This window comes from Nannospalax galili, unplaced genomic scaffold, assembly GCF_000622305.1.
Source record: "Nannospalax galili isolate Female #2095 unplaced genomic scaffold, S.galili_v1.0 scaffold161, whole genome shotgun sequence".
Classification (NCBI taxonomy): domain Eukaryota; kingdom Metazoa; phylum Chordata; class Mammalia; order Rodentia; family Spalacidae; genus Nannospalax; species Nannospalax galili.
The window spans coordinates 7,246,222-7,261,101 of NW_008348586.1; the positions used below are offsets into that span (position 1 = coordinate 7,246,222).

At 40.7% G+C, this 14,880-nt stretch overlaps 1 protein-coding gene across 4 annotated transcripts in view; it reads right to left on the bottom strand.

Moving 5' to 3' along the window:
• Nucleotides 1-1,774: 1,774 nt before the first annotated feature.
• Sorcs1 (sortilin related VPS10 domain containing receptor 1) overlaps nt 1,775-14,880 on the bottom strand; it is a 561,958-nt gene continuing 548,852 nt past the window's right edge. For 2 of the 4 annotated variants that reach the window (XM_008845713.3, XM_029569633.1), the window contains exons 25-27: nt 6,900-7,005; nt 6,618-6,778; nt 5,532-5,862 (exon numbers count right to left, since the gene is read on the bottom strand). In XM_008845713.3, the coding sequence (XP_008843935.2) occupies nt 5,768-5,862; nt 6,618-6,778; nt 6,900-7,005 (362 nt within the window). In that variant the 3' untranslated portion in view covers nt 5,532-5,767. Of the gene's footprint in view, nt 5,166-5,531; nt 5,863-6,617; nt 6,779-6,899; nt 7,006-14,880 lie in introns of those variants that run through there. The other 2 variants (XM_008845715.3, XM_008845714.2) reach the window with 2 other exon arrangements.

Below are 14,880 nucleotides of genomic sequence, written 5' to 3' on the forward strand. Positions count from 1 at the left end.
GTGCCCCCTAATGGCTATGACCAGTGTTAGACGCTGAAGGAATGAAATGAAAAGCCCTTCCCCAAATAGCACAGGTACCATCAGGAAAGAGTTTATAATGTGCTATACACAGACACAGACACAGACATAGACACAAACACACACACAGAGACACACACACATCGTGGAAGTATGTGAAACGAGTCAGAGACAAGCACTTTAATTCAGTCAGTGTCTATGGGTCAGGGAACTTTGTTCATTTGACCTAGGCTGAATTTGAAAGCAGTGCTATGCTGTGTTCTCTCAGACTTACTCTCTATACTGCCCTGCTCTGCTCTGTCCTCAGTGAAGGACATTTCACAGGCTCCAGGGCCTCTTGGCTTATGGCCAGATGTGAGAGGACCAGAGTACAGGACAAGGCCACCTCTTCCTGCCTCTTCTGAATGGCCAGCATTATTCGTCATGCCTGTCTCCTCCATCACTCTATCTCCATTCACATCTACTGTGGCTTCAGCTTCGAACTGGTAATCCTGGCTCGAGGACTCTGACAACACCTGTGTTCCTCCAGGTCCAGGAAATTAGAAGCTTCCTCAAGTGCTTTATTTGCTCTTAGCAGGCTGGCTCTTCTGTTATTTCAGCAACAAATTCCCTGAATTACATCATTTCTGTATAAAATATCTCTGGGAATTTTCTCTTTGCCTGACTCCACTCTGACTGACTAAGGGATAGACTGCTCCTGATGGGACAGAACAATACATAATCTGGTCTGGAAGGGAATGAAGAATCAGAGGACTTAATTTGTGGGGTTAAAGGCCGTCTAAAAATAGCCAGAATTCTTATGCCTGCTGAAACTGGGTTAATTAGCAGCAGCATTCTGATCCTGATACACCTTTAAGAAAGTGATGGAGGGCTTAGTGTCTGCAGACCCAGTATAAAGATTAACATGTGCCCAGTGAAATCCCATTCATGAAGCCAAACTCATGGCTGGACATACTGAATCTAGTCCACTTCTTTATTTTCTACTAAATTTAAAGCATCTATTTGGATCTTTTGGGACTGACTAACTCACTGAGAATGTTCAAGCTGGAAGGGGTCATCTTCCTCCTTATATGCATGGAGACACTGCAGTTTGTGCATGTTAAAGCAATTTGCTGAAGGTCACGCGGCTGGCATAGCCAGAAATAAAAGTCCTTTTTGCAGTTCCATGTCTAAAGCTGTTTCTATTCCCAGCTAGGTGCTCTTAGCAATCCCCAAGTTCCAGCTCATTCACTGCATCCAAGTTTGGTTCTTTGGTAACTATGAGGTATGGAGTTCTGGACAAATCTGAATGTCTTGTTCGCTATTAATACTCTAAAATTTTAATTGAATAAAAATGAACATATTACTCATTACAAAGGAACCATTTTAGAATGGATTTTAGGCTGCATATTGTACTTTAATAGTGACAGGTGTTGCAGAAAAAAATGGAATTTAGGTAAGAGAACACAGTCTATTTTGTGAGTGAAAAAGTTAAACCCATAGAGTTAAGTATTCTCATGCAATTAGCCTTTATGAAGTCCTGAAAATTCACCATGTTTGAAAACATAGACCATGTATTTTCGGATTAAATAAACACATTGAGACAAAGACTTTAGAGACATTATCTGTTTAATAAATATGATTGTAAAAGCAATAAACAAGAGTAATTATTCATTACACTACATAGTATTTAACAAAAAAATACATCAAAAAGTCATTTTAAAATTAGAAGTAGTTCCAATACTATAAGAAAACTTTCTTTGTTTTTTTAAATTGGCTTCCTATAAAAATAAGTTGGCAAATGAGGGGTTTCAACGCTCAGTTGGAATCCTGGAAAACAGAGAAGAGCTGCCAAGTACCCCACTGCTCTCAAAGTTGCTGTATGGAACTTCTGAAGAAAAGCAACGCAAACCTCTGCATTTTGGAGTGTGGATTCAATTTGGAATAGGGCAAGGGACAAAAATATTGGTTGGGTAGTTCAGGGTAGAGCACAGTTTGCCTGCTGAGGTTTTAAGAAATGCAGTATCTGATTTTCAGCTTGTCCTGAATCTTACCTCCCACATGTATCCCTCCCCACACTCCTCTGGCCTTAAGCCCACCAAACACCTCATTGTGCGGGCACCTGCTGTTAGGAGAGGTACACACTTGCATCCCTCCCATTTGTAGGTTCTGGTTACTACCTTCTCTTTGGGATTTAGCTGAATGAACTTGCATGGTAATTCCCAAACTTTAATGTATTTTATAATAGCCTGATTGACTTGTTGAAACAGATTGTTGGGTCCACTCTCAACCAGTGATAGGAAACAACATTATTGATTTCCAGAACTGTAGGCCTAGAGCATGGGCCCAGAATCTGCATTTCAAACAAGTCTAAGCTACATTGACACTGTTGTCTTGGGTACTACACTTTGAGAGCCATTGGCCATGGTTGCAGGAACTACGGCGTCCCCTCTGAGCAGTATCTTGCCTTGCTAATCACCTACAGGTGGGTGAGAGCTTTGAGGAGAGGCACATGAGGACGCTAGAGATGCTGAACCTGAGGCTGGTACACTGGCCAGGCACCTCGTGTTCGTCCCTATTTTAAATGAAGACTTACAGTTCGTCTTCCCTGCATGCCTTCATTCAGTTTTTTCACTGACAAATTATGTTCACAATGCTACCCTAGGCAAGGCACTGTGCTAGGTCAAGAGTGTTCTTCCTTTTTAAAATAATAATTTTCTAATTAGCATGAATGGAACTGCAACTCTGAGAATTCCCTGTCTCCTTTGAAGGAACCTCTTTTGGTTTCTAAATCCTTTGTCTTCCAGAATAAATTTGGAAGACTCCAACTGAAGAAAATCAATGAGAATGTTTCCTATGAGATAGGAAGCCTGGCAGGTTGGGAATCAACTGATTATATCCCCAGGCATAATTTACTGCCCAAATTCACACGGGGCATCCTCTACCATACAGCTTTCTGCTTGACTAACTTCTAAAAGTACAGCTTCCCTACTCTTCCCTTGCATGAGCCACATGGGGCAGCGATCATCCTGATCATTAGGATGATCACCAGCCCCCTGTTGTTGGCTTGGAGACACAGACTGGAATCTCCAGGTGGTTTATCAGAACAGCTTTCATCCCAACTTGAGAGTGGGCATTGTCTAGTCCAAGGTAATGAAGGGGCTTCAGACACACCGACTGGGTATCGGCAGGGGACAGGGGTTGTTTCTTTCTCTGAGCCATTTTCATGGCTGCCCTAGGGGAACTTTATGCTTTCTTTATGCTTTGAGGATCTGAGGATTCTGAGCCTTACTTTGCTACAATCAGCTAGCTCTGACTTATTATGCGTTTCCATGATACTCACAGATCAGAGAGCACACATGAAATCACTGAGACTGTTTTAAAAGATCAAAATCTCTTCCAAATACAAAAGAAGACCTAGTTCATCATGTTTCCCAATCATCCTATACATTAAATCCATTAATCTGCTTCTCCTTCTGGTTAAAAATAAGTTTTATTTTACAAATATTGTTATTTTAGAGAGGAAATATCAGGTAACAGCAATTATCATAGATGATATTACCCTGGAGTATAGTCACACATTCAGAACATTTCTCACAAGAATCTCCTAGAATTTGACCATACTAAAGGGTTTTGTGTGTGTGTGTGTGTGTGTGTGTGTGTGTGTTTGTGTGTAAATGTTCAAATACCACTATTTCATCTGAGTGCTTTCTTTTCCAAAAAGTACATGGCCAGGTTTAGATTGCTTTGCATATATCAACTCACACACACACTGCATGTTTCCAGGTGGGAAAAGACACAAGTATTTGGCAAAGGAAGGTTCTGGAGGAGACAGGGTGGAGGTGGAGGTGGAGGTGGGCATGGGGGGATAAAATTGAAGCCCACTGGGCAGAATGCAGTGTGGCCAGTGCATGTGGAAACTGGCATGCGTGGGGGTGTACAAAACTGACAGAGATGTAGACACAGGACTGAGTGTTCAGGGTTGGCAGGGCCTAGGCCAGATTAAGGCCAGTTTAATATCAGGTTTATTATCCAAATAGCAAAATATTTTGAGAAAAAAAGTTGAGAGCCATTGAAGAATAACAGGGATTCGAAGGAAAACAAACTGAAGGACATTCTGAGAATATGATGTAAGCAAACGGAGAGGTGGGATGATGGGAAACTACTGGAAAATTCCACTTCTTACATTAGTTGGGGCAGAGTAGGGAAAGGTGCAAGGACAAAAGTTGAAGAGGAAACCAAGGTCCTCACTTCCCTACCTCCCTTGTTTACCTGTTGGACTTGCGTACATGTGTCTTTAACTTGCATCTTTGTTCCTGCGGCTACAGACCATGGATGGAAAGCAGTCTGTGGTCACTGCTTACCCACAGAGCCACTAACTCTAACTTAGAAGGGAAAAATGACAACTAGAACAGAGAAACAGCTCAGGGTTTCAAACTCCTGTGCATGTCTTTGTGTCCTATGAAAAGGCTTGGGATGGCTAATCCACCCATCAGCCCATAGAGCTAAAAGAGCTTTATTTAAATCTAGAGCCAAGAGTATTTCAAAAAATCCATGCAGATTTCCTTGGCCTATATATGTTATGAATATTCTACAAACATGATTGATCAGAAAAAAGAGAAGAAAGGGGAGGAGCGTGTTTTCCATTAAAATAGAGCACCTGTACACTGCCCCTCCAAACGTGTTCTCAAGTTACTGTCCACATGCACAGGCTTAAAGCTAAAAACCCTTGTTGACTGTGTCTGAAGAATTTAAAAGTCCCGATGCAGTGAGTGTTTGTTTGAATTCTGATTGTTTCTATGTTATTTTGTTGTGTTTACTGGCGTCCTCCACTCAAACATTTACATAGGTAGGGCTTTCTTTTGTGCTTTGATTCTCAGCAACTATGGAAATACTTCCTGGCAAAACAGGAAAACAGAACAACAGAAGAAAGGAAAAAACAAGTAGTTAGTGGTCATGAAGGATGATGCACTTCACAAGAGCGAAATTCTTTCCTGATCAGCAGGTCTCCTGTAGCCTTTGGGGGTTTTCCTTAAATTGCAAATTGTGCCCCAGCAGATCCCCGCTTTGGCGTTGAAGGTGGAGTGATGTGTCTTGGTCTTTGCAATCGGAGAGATGAGTCACCAGGTTGAGTAGAAGGGGAGGGAGGGGAGGGTAAAGCTACTCTCCTAAGAGAAAACGTGTAACACTTACTCATTTAATGACACTGGAAATGGAAAGGTGTCAGAGTCTTTGCAATACGCTATAGCTATTCCTGGTGAAGGAGGAACTGCTGCTATAATAAACAGCCACCATGTTTTATAGCACATAGAAATGGACCAAGAGGCAAAAGATGCCCTAAATAAAGCAGCACTTTAGATGCTTTAGAAGTGAATAGGCAAGAGTGCACATTTCTCTGGACAGAAGACAGAGAAGCCTCTGTCCTTTTTAATCCAAAGCTATTGTATCTTTTTATCACCTTTCTCCACCAAATGAAAGGAAATGCAGTGAAAATTGAAAACCAGATGTGGCTGCAGTTGTTACTGTAATCTCTGACTCATGCACTATTGGCATTTAAATTCCCCCTAATACAGCCACAGACCTTTCTCAGACCCAGTTAAACAGAAGCGTCTGTTCCCGTTTGCAAACTTTTATCTTTCCAAGTAACAGATTAAAAATCTTGTCTAAAGGCCTTCTAGGTGATCTGGCATTACAGCATTAGAGGGAAGCATGAAGTGTTATGGAATTTCTCCATCATAGTCAGCAATACAGGACTGAGATGTGAACAGCTTCAACTCCTGAGGCCACAGACAGGAGGACCCGAGGAGAGAAATGGATCAGCAATGTGGGCTCCATGGGTTTGTCTAAATTCCTGGAAAATTTCTTCTGAAATAGATAGTAGGATTTAGCAACTTAGCGTCAGCCTCACTGGACCAGGATCTCCCATGCCCACTTCACAGAGAGAGAGCTGCACTGAAGATGATGCCAAAACTTGTAGTCAAGAAAGAGAAAGACATCTGCCCATGGATCTGCTCTTTCATAACCTAACTCTACTGTTCATCTCGGCTGCTCATGTCCTGGATGCTCTGCTAACTTTATGCCCTCAAGTTCTCAGCTTCCAAACTTCCCGGTGGGGGTGGGGTAGATTCTAGATAGCTACTAGATTTAAAAAGCAAAAATGAAAAACAAAAAACAAAACAAATTCCCCCAAGTTGTCAGGCTAGCCAGTCTCATTATGCCTCACTCTTCAAGTCTTCCGGAGCAATTTGTTCTCCTCAGAGTTGTCTGTAGTAGAGAGTCATGTTTTGTTCAGGTGAGTACGTACCTTTGTATTACATAACCACCCACCCACCACCCCCAGTCTCTGAGACTTCCCATTCTTCAATATTATTAGTGAAAATACTATGCTCGTTGCTCATAAACATTTGAAGCTTAGTGTTTTAGGAAAGATTTTTGCAAAATGGGGAAAAATTAATGAGAGAAAAATAGCTAGAAAAAACAAGGAAGAAACATCTTGACTATTTCCCTTAGCAGTGTTAGAGCAGAAGAAAGTGGTTATATGAAGCCAGAAAAGGGTTAGAGGGGGAATCAGCCACTGACTACTCAGCCTGGGCAGCTGATGGCTGCTGGGCATCATTTACCTATGAGCTGTGATTCCACCTTCTCATCTATAAGCTGGCCAGTCCTTCTGAGTTCAGTGTGAGGGATACTGGGCCTGCTTTCAGTGTGACTGACTGGACTGATCATCTCTTGTTCTTTCTCATTCTGCATCTGGGCATAAACATTAATCCCCGGGATCTTCCTAAAACATTAACAGAAACCATCACTGCTCTGTGCTAGAGCTGCACATCACTGTGATATATGCTTTTGAACCTGCCAGAAAGAGAGAAGGGATAGGGAGGTGTGGAAGGGAAAACACGCACCTTTTAAACTTGTAGATGACGAACACGGCCAACCCCACAAACACCACCGAGAGCAACATCAGCATGGCGGATCCACTGTGAGTTGGAGTAAGGTCCACCAGTGGAGCTGGGGGAGGAAACAGCACAGACATGAGCAGAGACTTGGGCAGGGTCATGGGAGACTCAGGTGTCTGGGACGCAGGCTTAGTCAGCCCCAGAAAGAGGACTCACTGTATGTAGGATGTACATGCAAGTTGCATGTACCACAGCTGTTGAACACATGTGAGTGTGTCCTAGCCCAGAGTGCTGCACCTGGCCAGTCCAAACACTACAGTGGAACAATGAACAAAGAAAACAGGTCTTGGAGCCAGATTTTTTGATTCTGTCTTTGTGTCTACAAGATTATAATAGTACAGACCTCACCGGACAGCTGTGAGAACTGTTAATGTATCTACTGACTAAGCACTTTATATGTATTTCTTTTTATTCTACTGCTGCTGCTATCATTAACAATTAACTAATATCTATTACAGATGGGCAAACATCCTGATAAAGACATTATAAGTTGAAAATATCAAACATGTAAGTTACCAAATGCAGCTCAGTGTAGCCCATCTTCAATGTACTCAAGGTATTCACATTAGCTTACAGTTGGATAAAAATATCCCACCGAAAGCCTACTTTATAATCAAATGCAGAATTCTTTATGTAATTCAGCAACTAATGTTGTGAAGGTGAGACAGAATGGCTGCTAGGGTGTATTTTCACACCATCATAAGATCTCAAACATTTTAAGTTAGGGATGGTCCGCATCGGTAACAATATATATTAGTTATTATTACAATGTCTTAATTTACTTTGTGCAAGCTTTTCTTATTAAATACAGGGGATAGCTAGTACAATTACAAATAGGAATTTTTTTATGAATTAGCCAACCTCTTCCACGTCTACCTTGGCAGTTGTGAGAGGAAGAACTAGAAAGACAGGGCATGTGTTTTCATTTTTTGGAAACAAGAAACTGATGGTTAAATGGATGCCTGGGAAGGTTGAGCACTCTGATGTTGGTAGGAGAGATGTGTCATCCATTGGGCTCCAGAATTTCTGAAATTCATGGCAGCCTGTTCCTGAGCCCCAGCCCCTCAAATGCATGAAATCCTTCTCAGGCAGAGCAGCTGCATCAGCTGGCTATGAGACTCCCTCTCCGAGTTTGCCTTACTGTACAGTTCTACAAAATATCTCCCTACATCTTGAAATTTCCTTCTACTTCAAGGTCAAGGCTTATGTACTTGTAATGACTCTTTGCAATTAATTTCTACCATGTTAAGAACTGACATTTTGTGTATGTAGTTCAAATCTCAAAACAATCCACATGTACCTTGCGAAAACCAGGATACTGACCTTTACCTTTTATCAATTTAAGCAAAGTCTCATACCCAGAAATGCAGGTGACCTTTAACACCCTTTCTATGACTTTTCTCTGAGAGCCAAGAGGGTGATGCTCTGGTCATCCAAGCAGAAAAGTTCAAGAGCAAATGACTGCAATATTGATGATCCCAGACAAGACCCTTGGTTGCTTCTGCCCTGTCTGATTTTGCAAGATTATATCTCAGCTAGAACTAGAGCACATAGTTCATATAACCACACCGTTTTGGTGAAAGTAAAAAATCAGAGCTGCTTTCTCAGGAAACTGGCTTAGTAGCGGTAGGAGAATCAGCTTCTAGCAGCACTGAATATTTGCTCTCTACTGTGTGCTTGCGGAGTGAGAGTCCATCCTTGCATGAGAGGTGACAGGGTAGCCTCACTGTAGTAGAATACACAGGACAAGGGTGATTTGCATTTTTACTAAGAAAATGAAGTTCTCACTGTCATTGGCAGAGCCCTGATATCCATCAGACCCCATGGTGCTCTTGGGAGGACAGAGCAGGAGAAAATATTCTCCATTTCCTAGATATTCTAACTTAGCTAGCTTTAACAAATGGAAGGTAGGAGGTGTCAATCCCCATCACGCAGACAAGAGCAGTAAAGCTTTCAGTGCTGAATGTCTTCATATGGGACTCTATGCAATGAAAGCAAGAAGACAAGTTTGAGACACACACACACACACACACACACACACACACACTCACACTTCTTAATACACAGTCTGTGTGAATCACTAAGAAACTTAAAAAGACATCATTTCTCATGAGTGGATCATGGCTAAGATGATAGACAGCAAAAGAAGAAAGCATGCAAGTGACACGAGGTAAAGGGAATAGTTGGACTCCTAGACCATACACTCTTAAACATAGATGACATGTACATGTGAATATGAAGAGATGATCATACATAGATAAAAGATGACAAAATGTTGATAGAGACAGAAAGATTGATGATACCGCCATCATCTGACTGCCCACCTTGTTATCTCTCAACTTGAATACAGTCCCTACAACTTCAGTCACTGGATCTCAGATCGTTTTGTAATTTTATCATTTGCAACTCTAAAAGATAAAATAACTCCTCTCATTCTCTATTATTGTAATATAATAGTATTACCACCACATAAAAGGAATAAGAAGAAAATTTTAAAAATAGCCTAATGTAAAGCATTAATTTGCCCATGAACAAATGGGAGCCAGGAGGCCCCAGATGGTGAGGCCTGTCGGAGGCAAGAAAGAATTTAACTTCTCATTTCCTCTCTGAAGGCTCCTTTAGTCCAATCAGAATAGAAGCATTGTGGTGCAACCACGAAAAACACAGAGCTTATTGGAAAGGGTGGCATTTGAAATAGCTAGAAAATAATGAGATGTTACCTTGACATGGATCTCACTGATATGAGGGAAACACATAGATGCATGTGCGTGTTCCCATGTGCACACACAGACACAGGGGCAGATTCACTAATCTTTGCTTCTACCTCCCATCATCTCTCTTCTCTTTTCAAGACAGAATCTTTCAATTCCATATCATTCACACTTGAATCATCAATCTTAAGGAAACAATGTTAATGCTGCTGGTTAATTATCACATTATTTGGAGAAAATTAGCTTCTATACTTTGAGTTCTGGAATGCATACCATGCATTCCACCTCCTAGTTCTGCAATGCATACCATGCATTCCACCTCCTAGTTCTGCAATGCTTAGCCATGTCTCAGAGGCAGGCAAGCAGAGCACAGCACACAGCAGTGGGAAGACTGAGTGGCACTGCCCTCAGTGTTCCATGGCTGGCTTCCGCTTGCTCATCTGTGCCTGAATATAAAGGAGTCTGTTATTGTTCCACATCACTGCAGCTGTATATCTCAGTTTTCCTAATACTTGAGTTGGTTTGTGTGTTTTGCTGAGGAATGGAAACTGGTGATAAATGGGCTTTGGCTTGTTGTGTGGAATTAGCATAAATTAATTCCTCTCCAGTTGCAAACTTAACAAGGTAGACGTGTGAGAGAAAAGCGCTGAGAAGTTTTTTTTTACCATGATAAATGTGCAAAGTAAAACATGGATACAAACAATACTCCAGGTGATTCAACATCCCCAAATCTCTGTGCTCTCACACACACCATTTCTAAAATCCTGTGAGGAACTTGGACATGCTTTGAATTAGTGTATTCTGTTCATATGAGCCTTGGTTGATAATAGAAATGCTAACATGAGTAACCACATCTTGTGAACAGTGACCGGCATATCGGAAGTGCCAAATAGTCAAAGCTGTGTATAAAAGAGTAAACTTAAAGCTCTTTATCTGGGGTTATGCATATGATACACTTTTTTTTTAATTTTTAAATGCCAGATCCTGGATATGCCTTTTCAGACTAATTTGATTAGTGAAAACTCAACTTCCTCATCTGAAAAAAATGCAGATGAAACTAAAGTTTAATTTAGCAAATTGTGAGAGTCATACTAGATGGAATTGATTGTCTTGATGTTTGACACATAGTACATGGCCAATCATTCATACTGTAATATTATTACTGCCATATTTCTGAAAGTACATTCTGCGGAAGAGTTCTGATAGATGAGGGAAGAGTTTCGTGGTGAAGCTCCCTCGGGAAACAGTAGCCTTGTCATTACACATCTGGAGACGCCAGGTGCTCCTCATATTCCAGAGGTGCACAGTCCTGCGGGAGAGAATCTAATTTTGCTTTGCTGCAGCCTTTCTCAAACTCATTTGACCATGGACCCTTCAAAGATTTAGGTCCTATTTAATAGAGGACTTTCTTGGAGAACTTCAACCTGCACTATGACTCTGAAACTCTGAACTCGAACACATTTCTCATCCAAACTCAGTGCCGTCAAGACTTTGCAGAACTGAGCACACCTTACATTCATTTTTTTTCTCAGCTTGCCTCTGAAACAGATCCAAGAATTTACATTACAAACTTGAACTTAAAAGTCTGTGTGGTCTAAACATTTGGAAGAATTTATGAATGAGCATATTAGTTACTTTACACATTGCTAGGACAAAATACCTGACCGAAGCAATTTAAAGGAGGAAGGGTTTATCCTGTCTTACAATTCAAGGAAAAGCCCATCATATGGGGAAGGTATGGTGGCAGGTATATGGGGTTGCTGCTCACATTGTGTCCATAGTCAGGCAACAGAGCAATGAATATTGGTCTCTGATCACTTTCAACTTTTAAAAAAAATTTTTTTAAATACTTTATTTATTATTTTTATGTGTATGAATATTGGTCTCTGATCACTTTCAACTTTTTAAAAAATTTTTTAAATACTTTATTATTTTTATGTGTATGCATGTATTGCCTGCATGTAGGTAAGTGCACCCGTGTCATGCAATGCCCGTGGAGGACAGAAGAAGATGTTGGATCCCCTGGAACTGGAGTCATGGACAGTTGTTAGCTGCCATGTGGGTGCTGGGATTCGAACCCGGGTCTTCTGCAAGAACATTTAGTGTTCTTAACCGCTGAGCCATCTCTCCAGCCCCCACTTTCAATTTTTTATTCACTCCAGAAACCAAGTCCATGGACTGGTGCTGCTGACAGGTGACAGGTATGGTTGATCTTCCCACCCCAATTAACCTGACCTAGACAATGCCCAGTGGTTAATCTAATGTAGAAATTCCTCACAGGCATTCCCAGAAACTTGTCTCCTTGAAAATTCTAGATTCTGTCAAGTTGACCTTCCATCACGGAGAGGATTAAGGTGATGTGAACTAGCACAAAGAAAAGTTTTCTAAAGTGCAAAGTAGACAGAAAGGCTTCCATTTCCAAAGTACCCTTGATTGGCCCATGTTCCCTCCAGTTCACACACAAACCCAATCACGATGGTCTTAAAGATCACTACACCTTTAAATGACTGTGAAGCCATCACACTGAAGCACCCCCAGGACCCGAGGTTCTATTCAAGTTACCAAACTCCAACTCCTTGTAAGTGGTTATATTCTAGAGAAACAAAACTTAAATTTAACCAAAAGTGCCCGTTTATCTATAACTGATGACTTTCTCCTGAAATGATCTATTACAGCTATGATTCCACTGAAGTTAGCCACATATTTTCTCTCTCCTTTTTCCATATTCACTAGATAAAAACCATTCCCCTGTACAGGAAGTCCTGAACTGTGGGCAGTTCAATGCTTCTGCCTTTATTTCCTGAGTGCCAGGATTACTGGGGTGTGTCACACCTGGTTTATGTGGTGCTGGGGATCAAATCTAGAACCTTGCACATACTAGGATAGCACTCTACCAAAGAAGCTATATCCTCAGTTCCTCAGTCTTTTAAAAATATTTTATTATTTTTTTATTTTCTGTATATGAGTGGATTGCTTCAATGTTTGTTAAGTGTACCCATGCAATGCCCACAGAAGCCAGCAGAGAGTGTTGGATCCCCTGGAAGTGGAGTTAGGGTGATTGTTAGCTGCCATATGGGTGCTGGGAATTGAACTCGGTCCTCTGCAAGAGCAGCCAGTGATCTTAACTGTTGAGCCATCTCTTCAGCCCTCAGATAGTCTTTTTAAAAAACCAATGCAGAATATATTACAAGCTCAAGAGTTACCTCGTTTCTGGACCAGGGTAGATATACAGAAGTGTCAACAGTATTTAATTACATTGGAGGAGAGATATATTTAGATCTCTTGGCACCTGTTATTACTTATCATAGCACCGTAACAATTTAATGACTGTCAAAAGCTAGTCTGAGCCACCTTATTAGTTGAAGAGTAAAATATATTTAATTTTAGAAAAATAGAAGGAAATTAAAAATATAACCATGATGGCTTTAGTCATAAATGGCTTACTTGTAAATAATAACTGGGCAATCAGAGACTAAAGAGGCAAATAAATTTATTGACTGTAGAATCATTTCACTTGTGCTAATTTCATCTCTAAATGGAAACTATTATTGATACAATTTATTTCACTTTACAGTTGAGAGCTCCATAGCAACTATTTGGCATCTGCATCTATTACATCGTGGCTTAGATTATACTGTAATTTCAAAAGCCTCTTTCCTAATGCTTATGCTGCCTCACATGGAAAGTGTCTTTCTCAATAGAAGCTGGAGAGCAGAGTTCATGCAGTGCAGTGTTGTGGTCTAGGCTGCAAGCTGCACTCAGTTCCCTACCCCACCCCTTACTCATAACATAGGCAGTTGTGGCACCTGAAGTCTGGAAATATTAATCCTCGAATAGCTCTCTGATAATATCTTTTTATGACACCTGGAAAAGAAATGCAATCAGTCAGTAACAACATGGAGGCCAAGATAACGCAGGATAACAGTTTATTATTAAAGCCACACATGCCTTTGACAAAGGACTGTTTTCCTAAATGCAGCTGCTTGAACAAGGCAACTGAAAGGTAGGAAGGGTCAAGAACAATATTAGTGCTGTGTATTTTTTTTTATCCTTTTATTGAATCTGAGCTTTGAGGCTCTTCCATTGAGAAGTATTAACTTTTCACCTATCATTTCTATCATATGTACCTCATTCTTTAGGAGAACAGAACCCACTGGAAAGTTAAGGGCATAGCCTCCTACACCTGAAATAGAGGCAGAAATAATGAGACATGAGTGCATCATTTTCTGCCCTTATTAACACATGTAGATAACATCATTTTTTTAACTCTCACAAACTCAAGTCTATTCAATGTCTCTGCCACTTATATTCTAACTCACACTTTATTTTTCAACTACCTCCCAGGAATACCTTTTGGCTAGCCTTTCTAACTTATCTTGATTATGGATGCAGTATATCTTGAATTTGGAGGCCCATTTCATTTCTTACCTCCTTCCTCTCAATGTAATCTGCCCATTCTGCCAATTATGCTGCCTCCACCTATGCCAAGAAATTAGGTGTTAATGTTTATTATTATACTTAGCATTCTAAGTCCTTCTCTGTTTTAGTGAATGCCACTAGTTGTAAAATAGATTTATTGCTGGAGGTAGTCCTATATTTTCTTTGTTATGTGGGCATATTTCTGTCCATGTAATACCTTCTACAGTGCTGTGGACATTGGCGAAAGACCTGAATGTGTAAGCATCATTTGGAGATTTTGCTGAAAAAGCATGGTCCTGAAGAGTCATCCCTGGAATCCTCCATAGAATTCTTCAGTATTTTCACTGAGGCCCACAAAGCTCTATTTTCATGAGGTTTGCAAAGTTAACTGCAATGTGGTCAAATTTGATAAGTTCTGTGTAGCAAAAATCTCTAACATTGGGTTGGAAACAGTTTTTCCAACATTGATTATTCCAATGGTTTAATTTTTAATTAATTAATGTTTTTTAAGAATTTCATACATGAGTACTATATTTCATCATGTCCATCCCTCCAAATCCTGTCCTCCCCCCATTCCTTCTCAAATTCATGACCTCTTCTTTAATGAATATATATATATTTACATTTACACACACACACACACACACACAAACCTTATATCCAACTGAGCCCATTTGGTATTGCTCTTATCTACAGGTGTTTAGGGCTGACCATTTGAGTTATGATAACCTATCAAGAGGCCTGGAGAAAACTGGTTCTCCCTCTCTCTGCAGCCACTGATCTCCAGTAGCTCTTCA